This window comes from Anomaloglossus baeobatrachus, chromosome 5, assembly GCF_048569485.1.
Source record: "Anomaloglossus baeobatrachus isolate aAnoBae1 chromosome 5, aAnoBae1.hap1, whole genome shotgun sequence".
NCBI lineage: Eukaryota > Metazoa > Chordata > Amphibia > Anura > Aromobatidae > Anomaloglossus > Anomaloglossus baeobatrachus.
Window position 1 is genome coordinate 370,158,926 of NC_134357.1, and position 22,423 is coordinate 370,181,348.

General features: G+C 48.0%; 1 protein-coding gene across 1 annotated transcript in view; it reads right to left on the reverse strand.

The window, feature by feature from the left end:
• Positions 1-3,106: 3,106 nt before the first annotated feature.
• PSME3 (proteasome activator subunit 3) overlaps positions 3,107-22,423 on the reverse strand; it is a 39,981-nt gene continuing 20,664 nt past the window's right edge. The window contains exons 6-11 of the mRNA XM_075349981.1: positions 21,435-21,547; positions 21,227-21,295; positions 20,743-20,810; positions 20,537-20,591; positions 20,350-20,436; positions 3,107-4,707 (exon numbers count right to left, since the gene is read on the reverse strand). Of these exons, the coding sequence (XP_075206096.1) occupies positions 4,627-4,707; positions 20,350-20,436; positions 20,537-20,591; positions 20,743-20,810; positions 21,227-21,295; positions 21,435-21,547 (473 nt within the window). The 3' untranslated portion in view covers positions 3,107-4,626. The remainder of the gene's footprint in view (positions 4,708-20,349; positions 20,437-20,536; positions 20,592-20,742; positions 20,811-21,226; positions 21,296-21,434; positions 21,548-22,423) is intronic.

Sequence of the window (22,423 nt, forward strand, 5' to 3'; positions counted from 1 at the left end):
CATCAAAAAGTCTGTATAGGCGCTAGTTGCACAAAATAGAAACATGATTACTGTTCAATTTAGAAGACAGATGTATAAACGTAAAATCTAGCAAGTGATGAAAAAAAGTTGGATTTGTTTAGCTGAGAGAGGAAGAAGAAAAAAAAAACCCGACACCTCAGGGGAGATATATTATATATATATATATATATATATATATATATATATATATATATATATATATATATATATATATATATATATATATATATATATATATATATACACATACACATACACATACATACACACACACACACACACACACACACGTGGTCAATACAAAAGGACTGGACAGGACTTATTCCTTCCAAAGACAATACTAAGGACCAGGGGGCATTCACTAAGAGTGGAAGAAAAGCGATTCCAGCAGCTAAATAGGAAAGGGTTCTTTACAGTTAGAGCAGTCAGACTTCGGAATGCCCTACCACAAGAGGTAGTAATGGCTGATACTATAACAGCTTTTATATCAGGGCTGGATGATTTCCTCAGTACACAGCATTGTCAGTTATAAACGATTTTGTGACAAAATGTAGAATTGGTGGAGAAAGGTTGAACTAGATGGACCTAGGTTTTTTTTTTCCAACCTATGTAACTACAGTGGACAGAATTAGGATAATCAGAAGATTGCTACAGAAGTGATTAGATCCATAGCTGATAAACCTGGGAAATTAGAGCATGAGGGAGGAAGATAGCATAATGAGCATGAAGGGTTAACGCACTAGAAACACTTGTATTGCTGTAGTTTATAGTGCGTGTATATAACTCAGTGGTATCAATGGAGATAGGGCTGGTTAGAGGAGGAAGAGTACTCTAAGCCCTGTGGCAATAATAGCAGAGCATAATGTATGGTAACAGTGGGGACTTAACTGATTTTGATATAGCTACCGTAGCACAATCTGGTGTCTGCAGCAGTGGAAAAGCGCTGGGGGGGGGGAAATGCTACAAGTAACTTCCTGCGTGAGGTCATCAAGGGCAGTCAGCGCTGCGGACCTCGATGTACCATATATTGCCCTGGGATACTGGGACGAGAAGGGGCATTACTAATGCTGCGGAGGACGTGTCAATAGGCTGGGGAAGCTGCGTGTACTAATCAGGAGGGAGCAAATTACCTTTCACTACTTAAGTGAAATGCCCAGGGTGACAAAGTATAGTAGGTGCGTGGAGCAAGGATGACTAGGCCGGCATCAGAGCGTGATCAGACACCCATCATGCGCATCATGGGGGTGCGTGAACTGTCAGACATTTCAGAAAACAACCAATTTATCCCCGAATGGGTGGAGTAGGGATCGCTCACTGTGTAGGATGTGATCTGGTGCTCAAAATAGACAGAGGGTCCAATGATGCGGTAAAAAATAATAATAATAAAAAAAAATTTCTTATGTGTGAGAAGAGGGGAGATGATGTAAGACCGCATATATAAAAAGAATAGGACTGTGTCGATGTAGGTACAGTCCCTAATGGTAAGGTATAATGTATGTAGAAGAAAAGAGGGAGGAGGCGTGGGATGGCAGGAAAAGCAGGCACAGAATGGGAAAGCATGAGGAGGTCAGTAGTGATAGCAATAGGAAATAAGTATTGGAAAGTGTGAGTGAGGAAGAAGTGTGCAATATCACTGAACATTATATGGGCTTTGTCCTGATGCACTGAGTTGTCATTTACATTCTACCAGTGATATGGTAACTTTTCTTTATATACATGCCACATGGAATACATTTGTGTTACTTTTAAAAGGTTATCTTGTATATATTTTTCCTGCTATGTGCATATATGTATATAATATGTTTCTGTTAGAGCACACAGTCACCTGAACACCAATCCATTTACTGGCATTCAACGATTCTTCCCTGACCCGGTATCCAGGATCATAAGATAACAGGGTACAGCAGGTTTTCCCCAGAGCTTTGCCAGATATCACTATGCCACAACAATGCGGCATAATATAGGTAGAGTTCGGCAAGGTCTCACCATACATTATGCCTCCGCTATTATTGCCACAGTGCTTAGAATACTCCACTCCTCCTTTATACCCATCTTATTCTGATTATCCTTTGTTTTTTTTATTCATCCACTTTCTTATACCATATACTGTATTGACCATATGTATCATATCTTCACAGCGTATGACTGTTTACTTCCTTCACTGCACTTATTCGGTCCACTGTAGTATCATTTTCTATACATGTGTTCTATGTAATCATGTGTATTTTGTAGTACTATCCTATACAGTGCTTTGCTGATTAAGGTCTATAAATGACTGAAACGTTAAAATGAGCTGTTTATCACAGACTATCCCTAGTATTAAAAAAAATTCACATATTTTGCAAAGTATATAATGGAGTTCCAGGTCTTACTACTACTACACTACATACCCTGTAATGGAAAGCAAAGTCCCCAAACTGTATAAATAGGATGATAGATGTCCAAGATAAAAATCCCTATAGTAAGAATGGAGCACAGATTGCCAGATTATGAAGCAAAAAATGGGTCTGATGTAAACAAGCGTAAAGAGCGGTCATTCGTGATGAGCGAGCACCAGCCCAAGCTTGGTATTTGTAACAAGCAGATGGCGCTTGGATGTGCACAGCTGGAATATAATGGAAGTTAAGGAGGAACTCAAGAGTTTACCATTTTACTCAGGTACTCGAGTCATGGCCATCCGCGTATCCAACTGCTCGTTACGAGTACAGAGCATAGTGATACTAGACGTCACCTTTCGTTGTGCTCCAGACACATTGTACAAGCACAGGAAAATAGCCTGGGAGCTGTCCCATGCCAAACAGCCAGTATTATGCAAGGTCGTGAAATGTCCCAATGATTTTCAGCAATGGCATTAAAATCCCAAATAAAGTAATTATCAGTGGCTATCCCAGCACCATCACCCACCTATGCTCTCTAAACCTTAAGTTTAGATTCCACTTTAGAAGCCATTTTTTGTCAATGCTACAGATTTTTATTAAGTATCCAAGATTTGTAGGATATTTAGTGCACCCTACACAGTAGCTGTGCGCCTGCTGTCAACATTGTTCCCTCCTAGAAGTGCCAAAACTACAGAAGACATTGCAAACTGAGCAAATCATACATTCATTTTAATAAAATCCAAAAAGAACACCTTTAACTAAAAATGTTCTATTAATACAGCATATGGAATTTTACCCCCTGCGCCCTCCTCCAGCAACATCCAAACAGTCCGCAACAAGCAGCCTCGTGAACGTACCCGTACAAGACTGCGGGGGATTTATAGTGCGAGTAATGGTTAGTTTTCGATTGTTACCATTTCCTGCGGTAAGGGCATGTGCACACATTAAGGATTTCATGCAGAAATTTCTGCAACATTTATGCACCTCTTGGCAGGAAAATCAGAGCAGCAAAAAAAACTCTTCAGCATTTTTGGTGCAGATTTTTCCCACTAAGTGAAATCTACAGCAAAAACACTGAAAAAATTGTCATGATGCAGATTTAAATCTGCAAGGAGAAAACAAGCAATGTGTGCATGAGACTTAAGGACTCCCATTCACTTTGCTGGCATCAGGAAATTGTGACATATTGGTGGAGTAAAAAAAAAAAAAAACAAAAACAAAAAAAAACAACAAAAAACACAACAAAAAAACGTGAAATCTACGTTCCTAAAATCCCAGACACCCACTTAAAGGTCGGCTATAAACGTAGTCAGGAGGGGAGGGGCTGTGGTGGAAAATCAGGAGTATTACAGTCCTATTCCATGATTTCACTACCCAGAAAAGAATTTTGCATTAAACAACTTGGTAAACGCTATAAATATGTACACTGAAGATTTACACTACACAGTTTTGGGGAGGATGAATCATTACCTCCCGGCAGTAAGAGTTGTGCAGAATAATACAATCCCATAGTAGAAAAACACGACAGCACGGTGTAATTCTTCAAATGAGTTGTAAGCCAACTCCCCAATTATACTCCGTAAAAGGATCTAACTTCACGGGTTAATACTGGAGATATACCGATCAGGTTAGATAATGCAGAAAATAAAAATCACTAAATTAGAAAAGAAAAAAAAAAAAAAGATGGGGGGCATGTAATGAAATTCTACGGACATGTTCCGATGTCTTTGCCACTTCATTTTTACAGAAAGTTCCATAAAAAGGTCCAAATTTGGAAGAACTTGCAATAATTTGATAGCAATGAATTAACAGAAAAATGAAAGGAGCTTTGACTTATAAACTCAAATTGGCTAAAAAATATTTTTTTTTCCATATGGGTTCATGGACCCACAAAGTGCCAGAGGATTGTGATCGCGACTTATAGAAACCTCCAGGATTCGGGCTACAGCTCCCCAACACTTCAGTGATCCTCCTCAGTGAGTAAGGTTTCCTAATTATATAACAAGCAAATTCAATGTAAGAGGGGGAGGGGGGTCAGTTTTAAACAATTAAAACTTGCACACCAATTTTCAGACCAGTTTCTTTCCCTTCCTGGTGGTAAAAATGTCAAAAGTTCAAACAAGGCAATGATGGTCTTTACTCCTTTTAAGTTCAAAGGAAGAGAAAAACATTAAAACAAAAAGACAACTAAAAAGGTTGGAGAGGAGGTGGTTTGAGGACACGCTTGTTAGTAGAGGGTTTCAGCATTGCTGTTTCTGGGCCTCTTAATTTTCTCAATATTTTTCAGAATCATATCATGCAAAGTCACCTAAAAGGAAAAAACAGACAATAAAAAGTAAAAATAGCAAGGTGGTAAATAATTTAATTTTTTTTATTATATATCTCTATTTAACATGAAAACCTGATTAGCTTTTTGTTTGTTTTTTGTTTAAAAAACAAAAACAAAAAACACATTCCTCCTAATAGGATACATTTGTGCTCAAAAGTTTCCTTTCTTGGCCTTTTTTCAGAGAATATGAATGATAACACTTTTTTCCACTCATGGTTAGTGGTTGGGTGAAGCCATTTATTGTCTAAGTACTGCGTTTTCTCTTTTTAAAATCATAATGACAACCAAGAGCATCCAAATGACACTGATCAAAAGTTCACATACCCCAGTTCTTAATACCGTGTATTGCCCCCTCTAACATCAACGACAGCATGAAGTCTTTTGTGGTAGTTGTGGATGAGGCTCTTTATTTTCTCAGATGGTAAAGCTGCCCATTCTTCTTGGCAAAAAGCCTCCAGTTCCTGTAAATTGCTGGGCTCTCACATGAACTGCGCACTTCAGTTCTCCCCAGAGTGGCTCAATGATATTGAGGTCATGAGACTGAGATGGCCACTCTAGAACATTCACTTTGATCTGCTATAGCCAATGACAGGTAGACTTGGCCTTGCGTTTTGTATCGTTGGCATGTTGGAACGTCCAAGTACATCCCATGTGCAGCGTACGGGCTGATGAGTGCAAATTTGCATCCAGTATTTGCTGATAACATGCTGCAATCATCTTTCCTTCAACTTTGACCAAGTTTACTGTGCTTTTATCCTTTGTAACTCACACATTCAAACAATCACCGATCTTCCTCCGTGCTTTACAGTAGGAATGGTGTTCCTTTCATCATAGGCCTTGTCGACACGTCTCCAAATGTACCGTTTATGGTTGTGGTCAAAAAGTTAAATTTTAGTCTCATCATTCCAAATTACCTTTGGAGGCTTATCTTTGTGCTGTTTGACATACTGTAGACTAGATACTTTGTGGAATTTGTGCAGTAATGGCTTTCGTCTAGCAACTCGACCACCATCTTGAAATAGCCACACCGCTAGTTTTCAGTGAGTCCTGTATTTCAGATGATGTTATTTGTGGGTTTTTCTTTGCATCCCAAACAATTTTCCTGGCAGTTGTGGCCGACATTTTTGTTGGTCTGCCTGATCGTGGTTTGGTTTTTACAGACCCCTGATTTTCCATTTGTTAATTACAGTTTGAACACTGCTGACTGGCATTATCAATTCCTTGGACATCTTTGTATCCCTTTCCTGTTTGACAGTTCAACTATCTTTTCCTGTACATCCCTTGACAATTATTTTGCTTTCCCCATGACTCACAATCTAGAAATATCAGTGGCTGGATGAAAGATGCAAGTGTCTGTCTGGATCCCAGAAACTCCCTCAGCTTTCATGCACACACTGAATACAAGCAAACAGGTCACAGGTGAGGATGTTACATTTATTAGCCATTCAAACCCATTTGTGTCAACTTCTGTGTATGTTATCAGGCCAAAATCACTAGGGTATGTGAACTTTTGATCAGGGTCATTTGGATGTTTTTGGTTGTCATTAGGATTTAAAAAAAGAGAACACACAGTAGTTGACAATGAAGGGAATTTTGTTTACTTACCGTAAATTCCTTTTCTTCTAGCTCCAATTGGGAGACCCAGACAATTGGGTGTATAGCTACTGCCTCCGGAGGCCACACAAAGTATTACACTTAAAAGTGTAAGGCCCCTCCCCTTCTGCCTATACACCCCCCGTGGGATCACGGGCTCCTCAGTTTTAGTGCCAAAGCAAGAAGGAGGAAAGCCAATAACTGGTTTAAAAACCAAATTCAATCCGAAGGAATATCGGAGAACTGAAACCATTCAACATGAACAACATGTGTACCCGAAAACACAAAAAGCCCGAAGGAAACAGGGCGGGTGCTGGGTCTCCCAATTGGAGCTAGAAGAAAAGGAATTTACGGTAAGTAAACAAAATTCCCTTCTTCGTCGCTCCATTGGGAGACCCAGACAATTGGGACGTCCAAAAGCAGTCCCTGGGTGGGTAAAATAATATCTCGTGATAGGGCCGTAAAAACGGCCCTTTCCTACATGGGGGCAATCGCCGCCTGAAGGACTTGTCTACCTAGGCTGGCGTCCGCCGAAGCGTAGGTATGCACCTGATAATACTTGGTAAAAGTATGCAGACTCGACCAGGTAGCCGCCTGGCACACCTGCTGAGCCGTAGCCTGGTGCCGTAATGCCCAGGACGCACCCACGGCTCTGGTAGAATGGGCCTTCAGCCCTGAGGGAACCGGAAGCCCAGCAGGACGGTAGGCTTCAAGAATTGGTTCCTTAATCCACCGAGCCAGGGTGGATTTGGAAGCTTGCGACCCTTTACGCTGACCAGCGACAAGGACAAAGAGTGCATCCGAGCGGCGCAGGGGCGCCGTGCGGAAAATGTAGATTCTGAGTGCTTTCACCAGATCCAACAAATGCAAATCCTTTTCACATTGATGAACTGGATGAGGACACAAAGAAGGTAAGGCGATATCCTGATTGAGATGAAAGGGGGATACCACCTTAGGGAGAAACTCTGGAATCGGGCGCAGAACCACCTTGTCCTGGTGAAACACCAGGAAGGGAGATTTGCATGACAGCACTGCTAGCTCGGACACTCTCCGAATAGACGTGACCGCTACTAGAAAGGCCACTTTCTGTGAAAGGCGAGAAAGGGAAACATCCCTCATAGGCTCGAAAGGCAGCTTCTGGAGAGCGATTAGAACCCTGTACAGATCCCAGGGCTCTAACGGCCGCTTGTAAGGAGGGACGATATGACAAACCCCTTGCAGGAACGTGCGTACCTGAGGAAGTCGTGCTAGGCGCTTCTGAAAAAATACAGATAGCGCTGAGACTTGTCCTTTAAGGGAGCCGAGCGACAAACCTTTTTCCAAACTGGATTGCAGGAAGGAAAGAAAAGTAGGCAATGCAAATGGCCAGGGAGAAACTCCCTGAGGAGAGCACCAAGATAAGAATATCTTCCACGTCCTGTGGTAGATCTTGGCGGAGGTTGGTTTTCTAGCCTGTCTCATGGTGGCAATGACCTCTTGAGATAATCCTGAAGACGCTAGGATCCAGGACTCAATGGCCACACAGTCAGGTTCAGGGCAGCAGAATTCAGATGGAAAAACGGCCCTTGAGACAGCAAGTCTGGACGGTCTGGTAGTGCCCACGGTTGGCCTACCGTGAGGTGCCACAGATCCGGGTACCACGACCTCCTCGGCCAGTCTGGAGCGACGAGGATGGCGCGACGGCAGTCGGACCTGATCTTGCGCAGCACTCTGGGCAACAGTGCCAGAGGTGGGAACACATAAGGTAGCCGGAACTGCGACCAATCTTGAACTAAGGCGTCCGCCGCCAGAGTTCGGTGATCGTGAGACCGTGCCATGAAGGCCGGGACCTTGTTGTTGTGCCGGGACGCCATTAGGTCGACGTCCGGCATCCCCCAGCGGCGACAGATCTCCTGAAACACGTCCAGGTGAAGAGACCATTCCCCTGCGTCCATACCCTGGCGACTGAGGAAGTCTGCTTCCCAGTTTTCCACGCCTGGGATGTGAGCTGCGGATATGGTGGATGCCGTGTCTTCCACCCACGTCAGAATCCGCCGGATGTCCTGGAAGGCTTGCCGACTGCGTGTTCCTCCTTCGTGGTTGATGTATGCCACCGCTGTGGAGTTGTCCTACTGAATTCGGATCTGCTTGCCTTCCAGCCACTGCTGGAACGCTTGTAGGGCAAGATACACTGCTCTGATTTCCAGAACATAGATCTGAAGGGTGGACTCTTGCTGAGTCCACGTACCTTGAGCCCTGTGGTGGAGAAAAACTGCTCCCCACCCTGATAGACTCGCGTCTGTCGTGACCACCGCCCAGGATGGGGGTAGGAAGGACTTTCCTTTTGACAATGAGGTGGGAAGAAGCCACCACCGAAGAGATTCCTTGGCCGCCTGAGAAAGGGAGACGTTCCTGTCGAGGGACGTCGACTTCCCGTCCCATTGGCGGAGAATATCCCATTGTAGTGGACGCAGATGAAACTGCGCGAAAGGGACTGCCTCCATTGTTGCTACCATCTTCCCTAGGAAGTGCAAGAGGCGTCTCAAGGGGTGTGACTGGCCTTGAAGGAGAGATTGCACTCCTGTCTGTAGTGAACGTTGTTTGTCCAGCGGAAGCTTCACTATCGCTGAGAGAATATGAAACTCCATGCCAAGATATGTTAGCGATTGGGTCGGGGTCAGATTTGACTTTGAAAAGTTGATGATCCACCCGAAACTCTGGAGAGTCTCCAGCGCAACGTTCAGGCAGTGTTGGCATGCCTCTTGAGAGGGTGCCTTGACAAGTAGATCATCCAAATACGAGATCACAGAGTGACCTTGAGAGTGCAGGACTGCTACTACTGCTGCCATGACCTTGGTGAAGACCCGTGGGGCTGTCGCCAGCCCGAAGGGCAGAGCTACGAACTGAAGGTGTTCGTCTCCTATAACAAAGCGTAGAAAACGCTGGTGCTCTGGAGCAATCGGCAAGTGGAGATAAGCATCTTTGATGTCTATTGATGCTAGGAAATCTCCTTGAGACATTGAGGCGATGACGGAGCGGAGGGATTCCATCCGGAACCGCCTGGTGTTCGCGTGCTTGTTAAGCAGTTTTAGATCCAGAACGGGACGGAAAGACCCGTCCTTTTTTGGCACCACAAACAAATTGGAGTAAAAACCGTGACCTTGCTCCTGAAGAGGAACAGGGGTCACCACTCCTTCTGCCTTTAGAGTGCACACCGCTTGCAGAAGAGCATCGGCTCGGTCGGAAGGTGGAGAAGTTCTGAAGAATCGAGTTGGAGGTCGAGAACTGAACTCTATCCTGTACCCGTGAGACAGAATGTTTCTCACCCAACGGTCTTTGACCTGTGGCAGCCAAATGTCGCCAAAGCGGGAGAGCCTGCCACCGACCGAGGATGCGGAGAGAGGAGGCCGAAAGCCATGAGGAAGCCGCCTTGGTAGCGGGTCTTCCGGCTGTCTTTTTTGGGCGTGACTGAGCCCGCCAAGAATCTGAGCTCCTCTGATCCTTTTGAGTCCTTTTGGACGAGGAAAATTGGGACCTGCCCGAGCCTCGAAAGGACCGAAACCCCGACTGTCCCCCCCTGTTGGGGTTTGTTTGGTTTGGGCTGGGGTAAGGATGAATCCTTACCCTTGGACTGTTTAATGATTTCATCCAGTCGTTCACCAAACAGTCGGTTACCAGAAAATGGCAAACTGGTTAAGCACTTTTTGGAAGCAGAATCTGCCTTCCATTCCCTTAACCACAAGGTTCTGCGTAAAACCACGGAGTTGGCGGACGCCACTGCCGTACGGCTCGTAGAGTCCAGGACAGCATTAATCGCGTAAGACGCAAATGCAGACATTTGAGAGGTTAAGGATGCCACCTGCGGAACAGATGTACGTGTGACCGTGTCAATCTGTGTAAGACCAGCTGAAATAGCTTGGAGTGCCCATACGGCTGCGAATGCTGGAGCAAACGACGCGCCGATAGCTTCATAGATGGATTTCAACCAGAGCTCCATCTGTCTGTCAGTGGCATCTTTAAGTGCAGTTCCATCTTCCACTGCAACTATGGATGTAGCCGCAAGCCTGGAGATTGGAGGATCCACCTTGGGACACTGGGCCCAGCCCTTGACCACGTCAGGGGGAAAGGGATAACGTGTATCCTTAAGCCGATTGGAGAAAAGCTTATCTGGATAAGCGTGGTGTTTCTGGACTGACTCTCTGAAGTCAGAATGGTCCAGAAAAGTACTTAATTTACGCTTGGGATACCTGAAATGGAATTTCTCCTGCTGTGAAGCTGACTCCTCCACTGGAGGAGCTGAGGGAGAAATATCCAACATTCTATTGATGGACGCTATAAGATCATTCACTATGGCGTCACCATCAAGAATATCCAGATTGAGAGTGGTCTCAGGATCAGAATCCTGATCAGCTACCTCCGTCTCATCATACAGAGAGTCCTCCTGCTGGGACCCTGACCAGTGTGATGAAGTCGAGGGTCGCTCCCAGCGAGCTCGCTTAGGCTGTCTGGGACTGTCGTCCGTGTCAGAGCCTTCACCCTGGGATGCATGGGACACCCCCGGAACCCGGAGCTGTTCCAACTGAGGGGGACCAGGGAGCAATGATTCAACAGTGCCCATGGTCTGAGTTACTGGTCTAGACTGCAAAGTTTCTAAAATTTTAGTCATAGTCACAGACCATCTATCAGCAAAACTGCAACCTCCGTCCCCGTCACCTGGACAGTATTCACAGGTGGTTCTCCCTGGGTCACCTCTAGCAGAGGCCCCGGCCGAGCAGTTGCCACAGGGGCCGAGCACTGCACATAGTGGGGGTCAGTGGAACCTGCCGGTAGAGTAGCCTCACATGCGGTACAAGCAGCATAGAAAGCCTGTGCCTTGGCACCCTTGCTTTTTTGCGGATGACATGCTGTTGTCTCCTCTGAGCAATCTAGGAGGGTATATAGCCAAGAATCACCAGCGAACGTACAGTGCAATGTATAGCATGCAAGCATAAAAATACAAATGTACACTTCGGCACTAGTGGGGTCAGCACCAGAGGTGCCGCTTACCGCCCGCTCAAACGCGGGTGTGTGGTCGCCAGAATCCCGTGTCTGGGTCTCCCAGAACTTGTCTCCCCTCTCCAGCTCAGACTGCACACAGGAATGGCTGCCGGAGTTCTGTGAAGAGGGGCGGACCGTGGGCGTGCCTCAGACAAAGTGCGGGAAACTGGCGTCCCACTGTGCCCAGTGTGAGGGCTGGAGTATGTAAAGTAGACTCCAGCCCTCTGCGCTGATGTTCTGTACAGCGTCCCGCCCTTCCCCTGACTGGCAGGCCTGGGGGCGGGAACGAAACGAAACTAGGCCGCAAAAGCCGGGGACTCGAGTAATAAGCGCGGCCGTCATATATGCACGGCCAGCGCGGAAGTCCCCGGCGCACCACAAGTCCCAGCCGCGCCGCAGCGTAAACTGACAGCAGCGGCCGGCGCGGCAGTTCCCAATACATTAACTCACTCAGCAGAGCTGTAGTGAGTAGTGGCACAAGCGCGCAGCGCTGTTGTCCCCGGCGCACTAACACACCCAGCAATGCTGCAGTGTGTCTGCGCGCGGTCTGTACGGGGACACAGAGTACCTTGACGTAGCAGGGCCATGTCCCTGACGATACTCAGCTCCATATCCAGCAGATTCCCCAGCGGCTGTGGAAGGAGCACGGTCTCAGTGCCTGGAGACCGGTAAAATCCCACTTCACCCAGAGCCCTAAGGGGGATGGGGAAGGAAGCAGCATGTGGGCTCCAGCCTCCGTACCCGCAATGGGTACCTCAACCTTAACAAACACCGCCGACAAAAGTGGGGTGAGAAGGGAGCATGCTGGGGGCCCTAGTATGGGCCCTCTTTTCTTCCATCCGACATAGTCAGCAGCTGCTGCTGACTAAACAGTGGAGCTATGCGTGGATGTCTGACCTCCTTCGCACAAAGCATGAAAACTGGGGAGCCCGTGATCCCACGGGGGGTGTATAGGCAGAAGGGGAGGGGCCTTACACTTTTAAGTGTAATACTTTGTGTGGCCTCCGGAGGCAGTAGCTATACACCCAATTGTCTGGGTCTCCCAATGGAGCGACAAAGAAAAATGGGTTCAAACAACCACTAACCATTAGTGAAAAAAAAAGTTTGTTATTCATCTCTGAAAAAAGGTGAAGAAAGCAAAAAATCTGCAGGGTATGGAAACTTTTGAGCACAACTGTATATGCAAAAAAAGAAGGGAATTTTGTTTACTTACCGTAAATTCCTTTTCTTCTAGCTCTAATTGGGAGACCCAGACAATTGGGTGTATAGGCTATGCCTCCGGAGGCCGCACAAAGTATTACACTCAAAAGTGTTAGGCCCCTCCCCTTCTGCCTATACACTCCCCGTGCTCCCACGGGCTCCTCAGTTTTGGTGCAAAAGCAAGAAGGAGGAAAAAGAATTATAAACTGGTTTAAAGTAACTTCAATCCGAAGGAATATCGGAGAACTGAAACCATTCAACATGAACAACATGTGTACACAAAAAAACAGGGGCGGGTGCTGGGTCTCCCAATTAGAGCTAGAAGAATAGGAATTTACGGTAAGTAAACAAAATTCCCTTCTTCTTTGTCGCTCTATTGGGAGACCCAGACAATTGGGACGTCCAAAAGCAGTCCCTGGGTGGGTAAAATAATACCTCGTAAGAGAGCCGTAAAACGGCCTCTTCCTACAGGTGGGCAACCGCCGCCTGAAGGACTCGTCTACCTAGGCTGGCATCCGCCGAAGCATAGGTATGCACCTGATAGTGCTTCGTGAAAGTGTGCAGGCTCGACCAGGTAGCCGCCTGACACACCTGCTGAGCCGTAGCCTGGTGCCTCAAAGTCCAGGACGCGCCCACGGCTCTGGTAGAATGGGCCTACAGCCCTGAGGGAACCGGAAGCCCAGCCGAACGGTAAGCTTCGATAATTGGCTCCTTGATCCACCGAGCCAGGGTTGATTTGGAAGCCTGTGACCCTTTACGCTGGCCAGCGACAAGGACAAAGAGTGCATCCGAGCGGCGCAGGGGCGCCGTACGAGAAATGTAGAGTCTGAGTGCTCTCACCAGATCTAACAAGTGCAAATCCTTTTCACATTGGTGAACTGGATGAGGAGAAAAAGAAGGTAAGGAGATATCCTGATTGAGATGAAAAGGGGATACCACCTTAGGGAGAAATTCCGGAACCGGACGCAGAACCACCTTGTCCTGGTGAAACACCAGGAAAGGGGCTTTGCATGACAGCGCTGCTAGCTCAGACACTCTCCGAAGAGAAGTGACTGCTACTAGAAAAACCACTTTCTGCGAAAGGCGTGAGAGAGAAATATCCCTCATTGGCTCGAATGGTGGTTTCTGAAGAACCGTCAGCACCCTGTTCAGATCCCAGGGTTCTAACGGCCGCTTGTAAGGAGGGACGATGTGACAAACCCCCTGCAGGAACGTGCGTACCTGTGGAAGTCTGGCTAGGCGCTTCTGGAAAAACACCGAGAGCGCCGAGACTTGTCCCTTAAGGGAGCCGAGCGACAAACCCTTTTCCAGTCCAGATTGAAGGAAGGACAGAAAAGTGGGCAAAGCAAAAGGCCAGGGAGAAATACCCTGAGCAGAGCACCACGACAGGAAAATTTTCCACGTCCTGTGGTAGATCTTGGCGGACGTTGGTTTCCTAGCTTGTCTCATAGTGGCAATGACGTCTTGAGATAACCCTGAACCCTGAAGACGCTAGGATCCAGGACTCAATGGCCACACAGTCAGGTTGAGGGCCGCAGAATTCAGATGGAAAAACGGCCCTTGAGATAGCAAGTCTGGTCGGTCTGGTAGTGCCCACGGTTGGCCGACCGTGATATGCCACAGATCCGTGTACCACAACCGCCTCGGCCATTCTGGAGCGACGAGGATGACGCGGCGGCAGTCGGCCCTGATCTTGCGTAACACTCTGGGCAACAGTGTCAGCGGAGGAAACACATAAGGGAGCTGAAACTGCGACCAATCCTGAACTAAGGCGTCTGCCGCCAGAGCTCTGGGATCTTGAGACCGTGCCATGAACGCTGGTACCTTGTTGTTGTGCCGGGACGCCATGAGATCGACGTCCGGCACCCCCCAGCGGCAACAGATCTCCTGAAACACGTCCGGGTGAAGGGACCATTCCCCTGCGTCCATGCCCTGGCGACTGAGATAATCTGCTTCCCAGTTTTCCACGCCTGGAATGTGAACTGCGGAGATGGTGGAGGCCGTGGCTTCCACCCACAGTAGAATCCGCCGGACTTCCTGGAAGGCTTGCCGACTGCGTGTGCCGCCTTGGTGGTTGATGTATGCCACCGCTGTGGAATTGTCTGACTGAATTCTGATCTGCTTGCCTTCCAGCCACTGCTGGAACGCTTTCAGATACACTGCCCGTATTTCCAGAACATTGATCTGAAGCGAGGACTCTTGCTGGGTCCACGTACCCTGAGCCCTGTGGTGGAGAAAAACCGCTCCCCACCCTGACAGACTCGCGTCCGTCGTGACCACCTCCCAGGATGGGGGTAGGAAGGATTTCCCTTTCGATAATGAAGTGGGAAGAAGCCACCACCGAAGGGAAGCTTTGGTCGCCTGCGAGAGGGAGACGTTCCTGTCGAGGGACGTCGGCTTCCTGTCCCATTTGCGAAGGATGTCCCATTGAAGAGGACGCAGGTGAAACTGCGCGAAAGGAACTGCCTCCATTGCTGCCACCATCTTCCCCAGGAAGTGCATGAGGCGTCTCAAGGTGTGTGACCGACCTTGAAGGAGAGATTGTACCCCTGTCTGTAGTGACCGCTGCTTGATCAGCGGAAGCTTCACTATCGCTGAGAGGGTATGAAACTCCATGCCAAGGTATGTCAGCGATTGGGCCGGTGTCAGATTTGACTTTGGAAAATTGATGATCCACCCGAAACTCTGGAGAGTCTCCAGGGTAGCGTCGAGGCTGTGTTGGCATGCCTCTAGAGAGGGTGCCTTGATCAACAGATCGTCCAAGTACGGGATCACCGAGTGACCCTGAGAGTGGAGGACCGCTACTACAGTAGCCATAACCTTGGTGAAAACCCGTGGGGCTGTTGCCAGGCCGAACGGCAGTGCCACGAACTGCAGGTGTTCGTTCCCTATGGCGAAGCGCAAGAAGCGCTGGTGCTCTGGAGCAATCGGTACGTGGAGATAAGCATCCTTGATATCGATCGATGCAAGGAAATCTCCCTGGGACATTGAGGCGATGACGGAGCGGAGGGATTCCATCCGGAACCGCCTGGTCTTTACGTGTTTGTTGAGAAGTTTCAGGTCCAGGACAGGTCGAAAAGACCCGTCCTTCTTTGGGACCACAAACAAGTTGGAGTAAAAACCGTGGCCCTGTTGCTGAAGAGGAACAGGGACCACCACTCCTTCTGCCTTCAGAATGCCCAGCGCCTGCAGAAGAGCCTCGGCTCGCTCGGGAGGCGAGGATGACCTGAAGAATCGAGTCGGGGGACGAGAGGTGAACTCTATCTTGTAACCGTGAGACAGAATGTCTCTCACCCAGCGGTCTTTTATTCGTGGCAGCCAGGTGTCGCAAAAGCGGGAGAGCCTGCCACCGACCGAGGATGCGGAATGAGGATGTCGAAAGTCATGAGGAAGCCGCTTTGTTAGCTGCCCCTCCGGTGGTCTTTTTAGGACGTGACTTAGACCGCCATGCATCAGAGTTCCTTTGCTCTTTCTGAGGCCTTTTGGACGAGGAGAATTGGGACCTGCCCGCGCCCCGAAAGGACCGAAACCTCGACTGCCCTCTCCTCTTTTGGGGTATGTTCGGTTTGGGCTGGGGTAAGGATGTATCCTTTCCCTTGGATTGTTTGATGATTTCATCCAAACGCTCGCCAAACAATCTGTCGCCAGAAATTGGCAAACTGGTTAAGCGCTTTTTGGAAGCAGAATCTGCCTTCCATTCCCGTAGCCACAAGGCCCTGCGGAGTACCACCGAATTGGCGGCTGCCACCGCCGTACGGCTCGCAGAGTCCAGGACAGCATTAATAGCGTAAGACGCAAATGCCGAGGTCTGAGTGGTAATGGACGCCACTTGTGGCGCGGACGTGCATGTGGCTGCTTCAATTTGCGCTTGACCTGCTGAGATAGCTTGTAGCGCCCATACGGCTGCGAATGCTGGGGCAAAAGAAGCGCCGATCGCTTCATAGATGGATTTCAACCAGAGCTCCATCTGCCTGTCAGTGGCATCCTTGAGTGAAGCCCCATCTTCCACTGCAAGTATGGATCTAGCCGCCAGTCTGGAGATTGGAGGATCCACTTTGGGACACTGAGTCCAACCTTTAACCACGTCAGGTGGAAAGGGTAACGTGTATCCTTAAGGCGCTTAGAAAAACGCTTGTCTGGACAAGCATGGTGATTCTGGACTGCCTCTCTGAAATCGGAGTGGTCCAGAAACATACTCGGTGTACGCTTGGGGAACCTGAACCGGAATTTCTCCTGCTGAGAAGCCGACTCCTCTGCTGGAGGAACTGAGGGAGAAATATCCAGCATTTGATTGATGGATGCAATAAGATCGTTCACTATGGCGTCCCCGTCTGGAGTATTAAGATTGAGAGCGCCCTCAGGATCAGAATCCTGATCAGCTACCTCCGCTTCATCAACTCGAGATTCCCCTCGCTGAGACCCTGGACAATATGATGATGTCGAGGGAAAATCCAAGCGAGCTCGCTTAGTCGGTCTGGGGCTGGGGTCTGTGTCAGAACCCTCAGCCTGGGATCTATGAGATACCCCGGGAGGACATTGTTGGTCCAACTGAGGGGGGCCAGGGATCAAAGATTCAACAGAGTCCCTGTGCTGACATACCGGCCTGGACTGCAAGGCTTCTAGTATCTTAGCCATAGTCTCAGAGAGTTTTGCAAACTCTGTCCCCGTCACCTGGACATTGTCAGCAGGTTGCTCCCCCTGGGCCCCTCTTAGCAGAGGCTCTGGCTGAGTAAGTGTCACAGGGCCCGAGCACTGTATACAATGAGGGTCAGTGGAACCTGCCGGTAGCGGGGTCGTACATGCGGCGCAGGCAGCATAATAAGCCTGTGTTTTGGCACCCCTGCCTTTTGTGGGCGCCATGCTATTATCTTCCCTGAGCAACACAATAGGGTATATAGCCAGAAATCAACTGTGCACTATACAGTGTAAAATAAACATATAATGTTACACTACTGCACAATGGGGCTAGCACCACAGGTGCTGCTTACCACCCGCTTAAAGCGGTTGTGATGCCACCAGAGTCCCTGCCTGGGTCTCCCAGATTTTGTCCCCCTCTGCAGCGTCCGAGGAGCTGACAGGAATGCGTCCTGAGGAGAGGAGGGAGCCGTGGGCGTGACCCAGAAAGAGCGGGAACTGGTGCCTGCACTGTGCACAGTGAGGGGAGTGAAGTATGCAAAGCATGCTCCAGCCCTCAGTGCTGCTCGTTCTGTGCAGCGTCCCGCCCTTCCCCTGCCTGTCAGGGCTATGGGCGGGAGGAAAGGAAACTAGGCCGCAAAAAGCCGGGGACTCTAGTAATAAACGCGGCCGCCGTAAAAGCGCGGCCGGCGTGGAAGTCCCCGGCGCACTACAAGTCCCAGCCGCGCCGCAGTGTTTCCAAGGCAGCGGCGGTCAATGCGGCAGTCCCTATACATAAACACACTCAGCAACGCTGAGTGTGTAATGGCACATATTAACCCGGTCAGCGCCGCGGTCCCCGGTGCACTAGCACACCCAGCAAAGCTGGAGTGTTGCTGTGCGCGGTCCCCACGGGGACACAGAGTACCTCTAAGTAGCAGGGCCATGTCCCTGAACGATACCCGGCTCCTATCCAGCAGGCTCCACAGGAGTTGTGGATGAAGCACGGTCTCATGTGCCTGGAGACCGATAGGATCCCACTTCCACCAGAACCCTGAGGGGGATGGGGAAGGAAAACAGCATGTGGGCTCCAGCCTCCGTACCCGCAATGGGTACCTCAACCTTACAACACCACCGACAAGAGTGGGGTGAGAAGGGAGCATGCTGGGGGCCCTATATGGGCCCACTTTTCTTCCATCCGACATGGTCAGCAGCTGCTGCTGACCAATCTGTGGAGCTGTGCGTGCGTGTCTGACCTCCTTCGCACAAAGCAAAAAACTGAGGAGCCCGTGGGAGCACGGGGAGTGTATAGGCAGAAGGGGAGGGGCTTAACACTTTTGAGTGTAATACTTTGTGCGGCCTCCGGAGGCATAGCCTATACACCCAATTGTCTGGGTCTCCCAATAGAGCGACAAAGAAACATGGCAAGCAGCCAACAGACACCCCGTCATTAGCATGCAGTATTTGCTAATGTGGAAGTGAGAGTTGCTAATGACCCCTATACAGCGCCAGGTTTTCTTTTTAATTTCACCGCTGGAGTACTGTTTAAATCTACGTCCCCTGCCCCATCTTATACTTACCCTCCACTTTTTGGCGTCACATCTTGTGCCTGTAACTTGTGACTGTCCGGAAATCACAAGTTGTGTCACAATTGCTCAATACAAGTCTACGAGAGCCAGAACAAGGCTCTCATACAAGTCTACGAGAGCCAGACCAAGGCTCTCATACAATTCTACGAGAGCCAGAACAAGGCTCTAATACAAGTCTACGAGAGCCAGAACAAGGCTCTCATACAAGTCTACGAGAGCCAGAACAAGGCTCTCATACAATTCTACGAGAGCCAGAACAAGGCTCTAATACAAGTCTACGAGAGCCAGAACAAGGCTCTCATACAATTCTACGAGAGCCAGAACAAGGCTCTAATACAAGTCTACGAGAGCCAGAACAAGGCTCTCATACAATTCTACGAGAGCCAGAACAAGGCTCTAATACAAGTCTACGAGAGCCAGAACAAGGCTCTAATACAAGTCTACGAGAGCCAGAACAAGGCTCTAATACAAGTCTACGAGAGCCAGAACAAGGCTCTCATACAATTCTACGAGAGCCAGAACAAGGCTCTAATACAAGTCTACGAGAGCCAGAACAAGGCTCTCATACAATTCTACGAGAGCCAGAACAAGGCTCTAATACAAGTCTACGAGAGCCAGAACAAGGCTCTAATACAAGTCTACGAGAGCCAGAACAAGGCTCTAATACAAGTCTACGAGAGCCAGAACAAGGCTCTCATACAATTCTACGAGAGCCAGAACAAGGCTCTAATACAAGTCTACGAGAGCCAGAACAAGGCTCTCATACAATTCTACGAGAGCCAGAACAAGGCTCTAATACAAGTCTACGAGAGCCAGAACAAGGCTCTCATACAATTCTACGAGAGCCAGAACAAGGCTCTAATACAAGTCTACGAGAGCCAGAACAAGGCTCTAATACAAGTCTACGAGAGCCAGAACAAGGCTCTAATACAAGTCTACGAGAGCCAGAACAAGGCTCTCATACAATTCTACGAGAGCCAGAACAAGGCTCTAATACAAGTCTACGAGAGCCAGAACAAGGCTCTCATACAATTCTACGAGAGCCAGAACAAGGCTCTAATACAAGTCTACGAGAGCCAGAACAAGGCTCTCATACAATTCTACGAGAGCCAGAACAAGGCTCTAATACAAGTCTACGAGAGCCAGAACAAGGCTCTAATACAAGTCTACGAGAGCCAGAACAAGGCTCTAATACAAGTCTACGAGAGCCAGAACAAGGCTCTCATACAATTCTACGAGAGCCAGAACAAGGCTCTAATACAAGTCTACGAGAGCCAGAACAAGGCTCTCATACAATTCTACGAGAGCCAGAACAAGGCTCTAATACAAGTCTACGAGAGCCAGAACAAGGCTCTCATAGACTTGAGTTTTGTGAGATGTCAAAATGGAGCTGCTAGGTGGTCACAAATCACCGGAGACTGACTGCATTTGCGTTGATAGATGATAAAGCTGCCAAAGGGAAAGTATAAAGACAAGGGGTCAGGGGAATTCGATTTAAAGCACCAATCCAACAGTAAAAAAAACAAAAACAAAACAAAAACCGCTACAGTGGTGCTTTAATCAAAGCATGCACAAACACCAGTATTTCGTAGGAAGAATAAATTCTTACATATTGGTTCCTCAGCTCTGATATAATTAGCCGTAAACTAATATATTCCTTTTCATCTATTTCTGTCACTGTACGCCGGTAATCTTCCTATAGAAGAAAAAAGGGACACATACGTAATTGTATGGTAGCACAGGTCTTGACTCAGAGTCTTACAAGTGAATTGTGTATAACAAGGCGCACTACTCACCACATGAGGATATTTTGCTATTTTTGAAACCAATTTTGCCCGGGTAATGTAGTATCTGAAATAATGAGCACATAAAAATGGTTACAAGGGGCAAAAAACAAATTAATGAAAATGAATGGGTCCTATCATGTAGGGGAGGGCTACAGCTCAATATCCTCCTATTGCCTAAATCTGAGAATTACCTCTGGAGAACACACGTCCCTCACCTGGAAATCTGATCTAGGTAAGATGCCGCTTCGCTCTCTACTGTCCGCAACTCTGCCACGGTCTCTTCCTAAAGGTTAAGGAAAAAAAGAAGAATAGCAAATCTCATTAAACGATGGAGCAGTCCATATGTGTATACACTAGGACAAGGAGTGAATGGACGAGTTTGTGCATGAAACTACTGTAGCTGCATAGTTTTGTAAAAGGGATAAATTCCACGATCTACAGCTTGGGTGCTGGTCCAGGCAGTGAGACCCCCACCGATCCGCACGGTATCACCTACACTACAGACAGGCGATAACGTGCTTTCACTGGGTAACCAGTTTAGGTGGTCTACAGCTAGACACTGGACTGTGATATGGGAAAGCAATGACTTTGCTTCTGGGGCAAAGTAACTATATATTTCAATTTTATACGTAATAAGAGACAAACGATATCAAGTAGCAGTGGGGAAAAAAAAAAATACAATATGGGATATGGGATTACCTGTATGGACACACCAAAATTGTTTCCATCCTCTATCCTTGGAATTAAAAGTTGAACCCACATTTTTACCTAATGGAAAAAAAGAATTATGAATTGCCCCAAAAAAATAGGAAGGGAAAAAAAAAACCAAACAAAAAACGGATTTCCCGCTAATCTGTGCCTCAAACACACTGCGGTTTGATGGAGGAGGCCAATATAGAAGACTCACCGTGTTGCATTTCTCTATGAGTAGCCTTATCTCGGGTTTTACTCTTTCAATGATCTCAACAAGCGGGGCGTTACTCTTCAGCATCCCATTGGGCATCACAAATACTTTTGTACCTACAGAAGGAAAAAAAACAAAAAAACAAAACAGTATTTGCTGCAAGTACTGACCTTAGGAACGCAATTATTCACATGGTCAGAAGTCACCACTCCTGCCATGACCATCAGAAAACAGGGACCTCTTATCAACCCACAGGCTCGCCATGTAATACATTTCCTTTAATCCTGCAGCTTCCCTAGTCCATCATATCTACTGAACTTCCCTCTGCATCAGCTAATGATGGGGATTTGAATAATGGGAAGCTTTCACCATGGCATGTGGCCACTAAACAATAGGATCGCCCAAAATAAACAGCAACTGTAGAGTATTATGTTGCCCCATCTGAAGTCAACAACGTAGTTAGAGACCCATATTCTAGTGCTAAAGTACTCATTCATGAGCTGCCGATCCTTCTGTCAATTAGTGTGTTGTAGACGCTTTCTCTACACTATAAACAGGGAGAAAGGCGTCAAGCTATGGCACCAAAGCTCATGAATATCATGGACTAATGAGCTTGCACTTAGGGTACCTTCACACTTAGCGATGCAGCAGCGATCCGACCAGCGATCTGACCTGGTCAGGATCGCTGCTGCATCGCTACATGGTCGCTGGTGAGCTGTCAAACAGGCAGATCTCACCAGCGACCAGTGACCAGCCCCCAGCCAGCAGCGACGTGCAAGCGACGTTGCGCTTGCACGGAGCCGCCGTCTGGAAGCTGCGGAGACTGGTAACTAAGGTAAACATCGGGTATGGTTACCCGATGTTTACATTAGTTACCAGTGTGAGCAGGGAGCAGGGAGCCGCGCACACTAAGCGCTGGCTCCTTGCTCTCCTAGCTACAGTACACATCGGGTTAATTAACCCGATGTGTAATGCAGCTACATGTGCAGAGA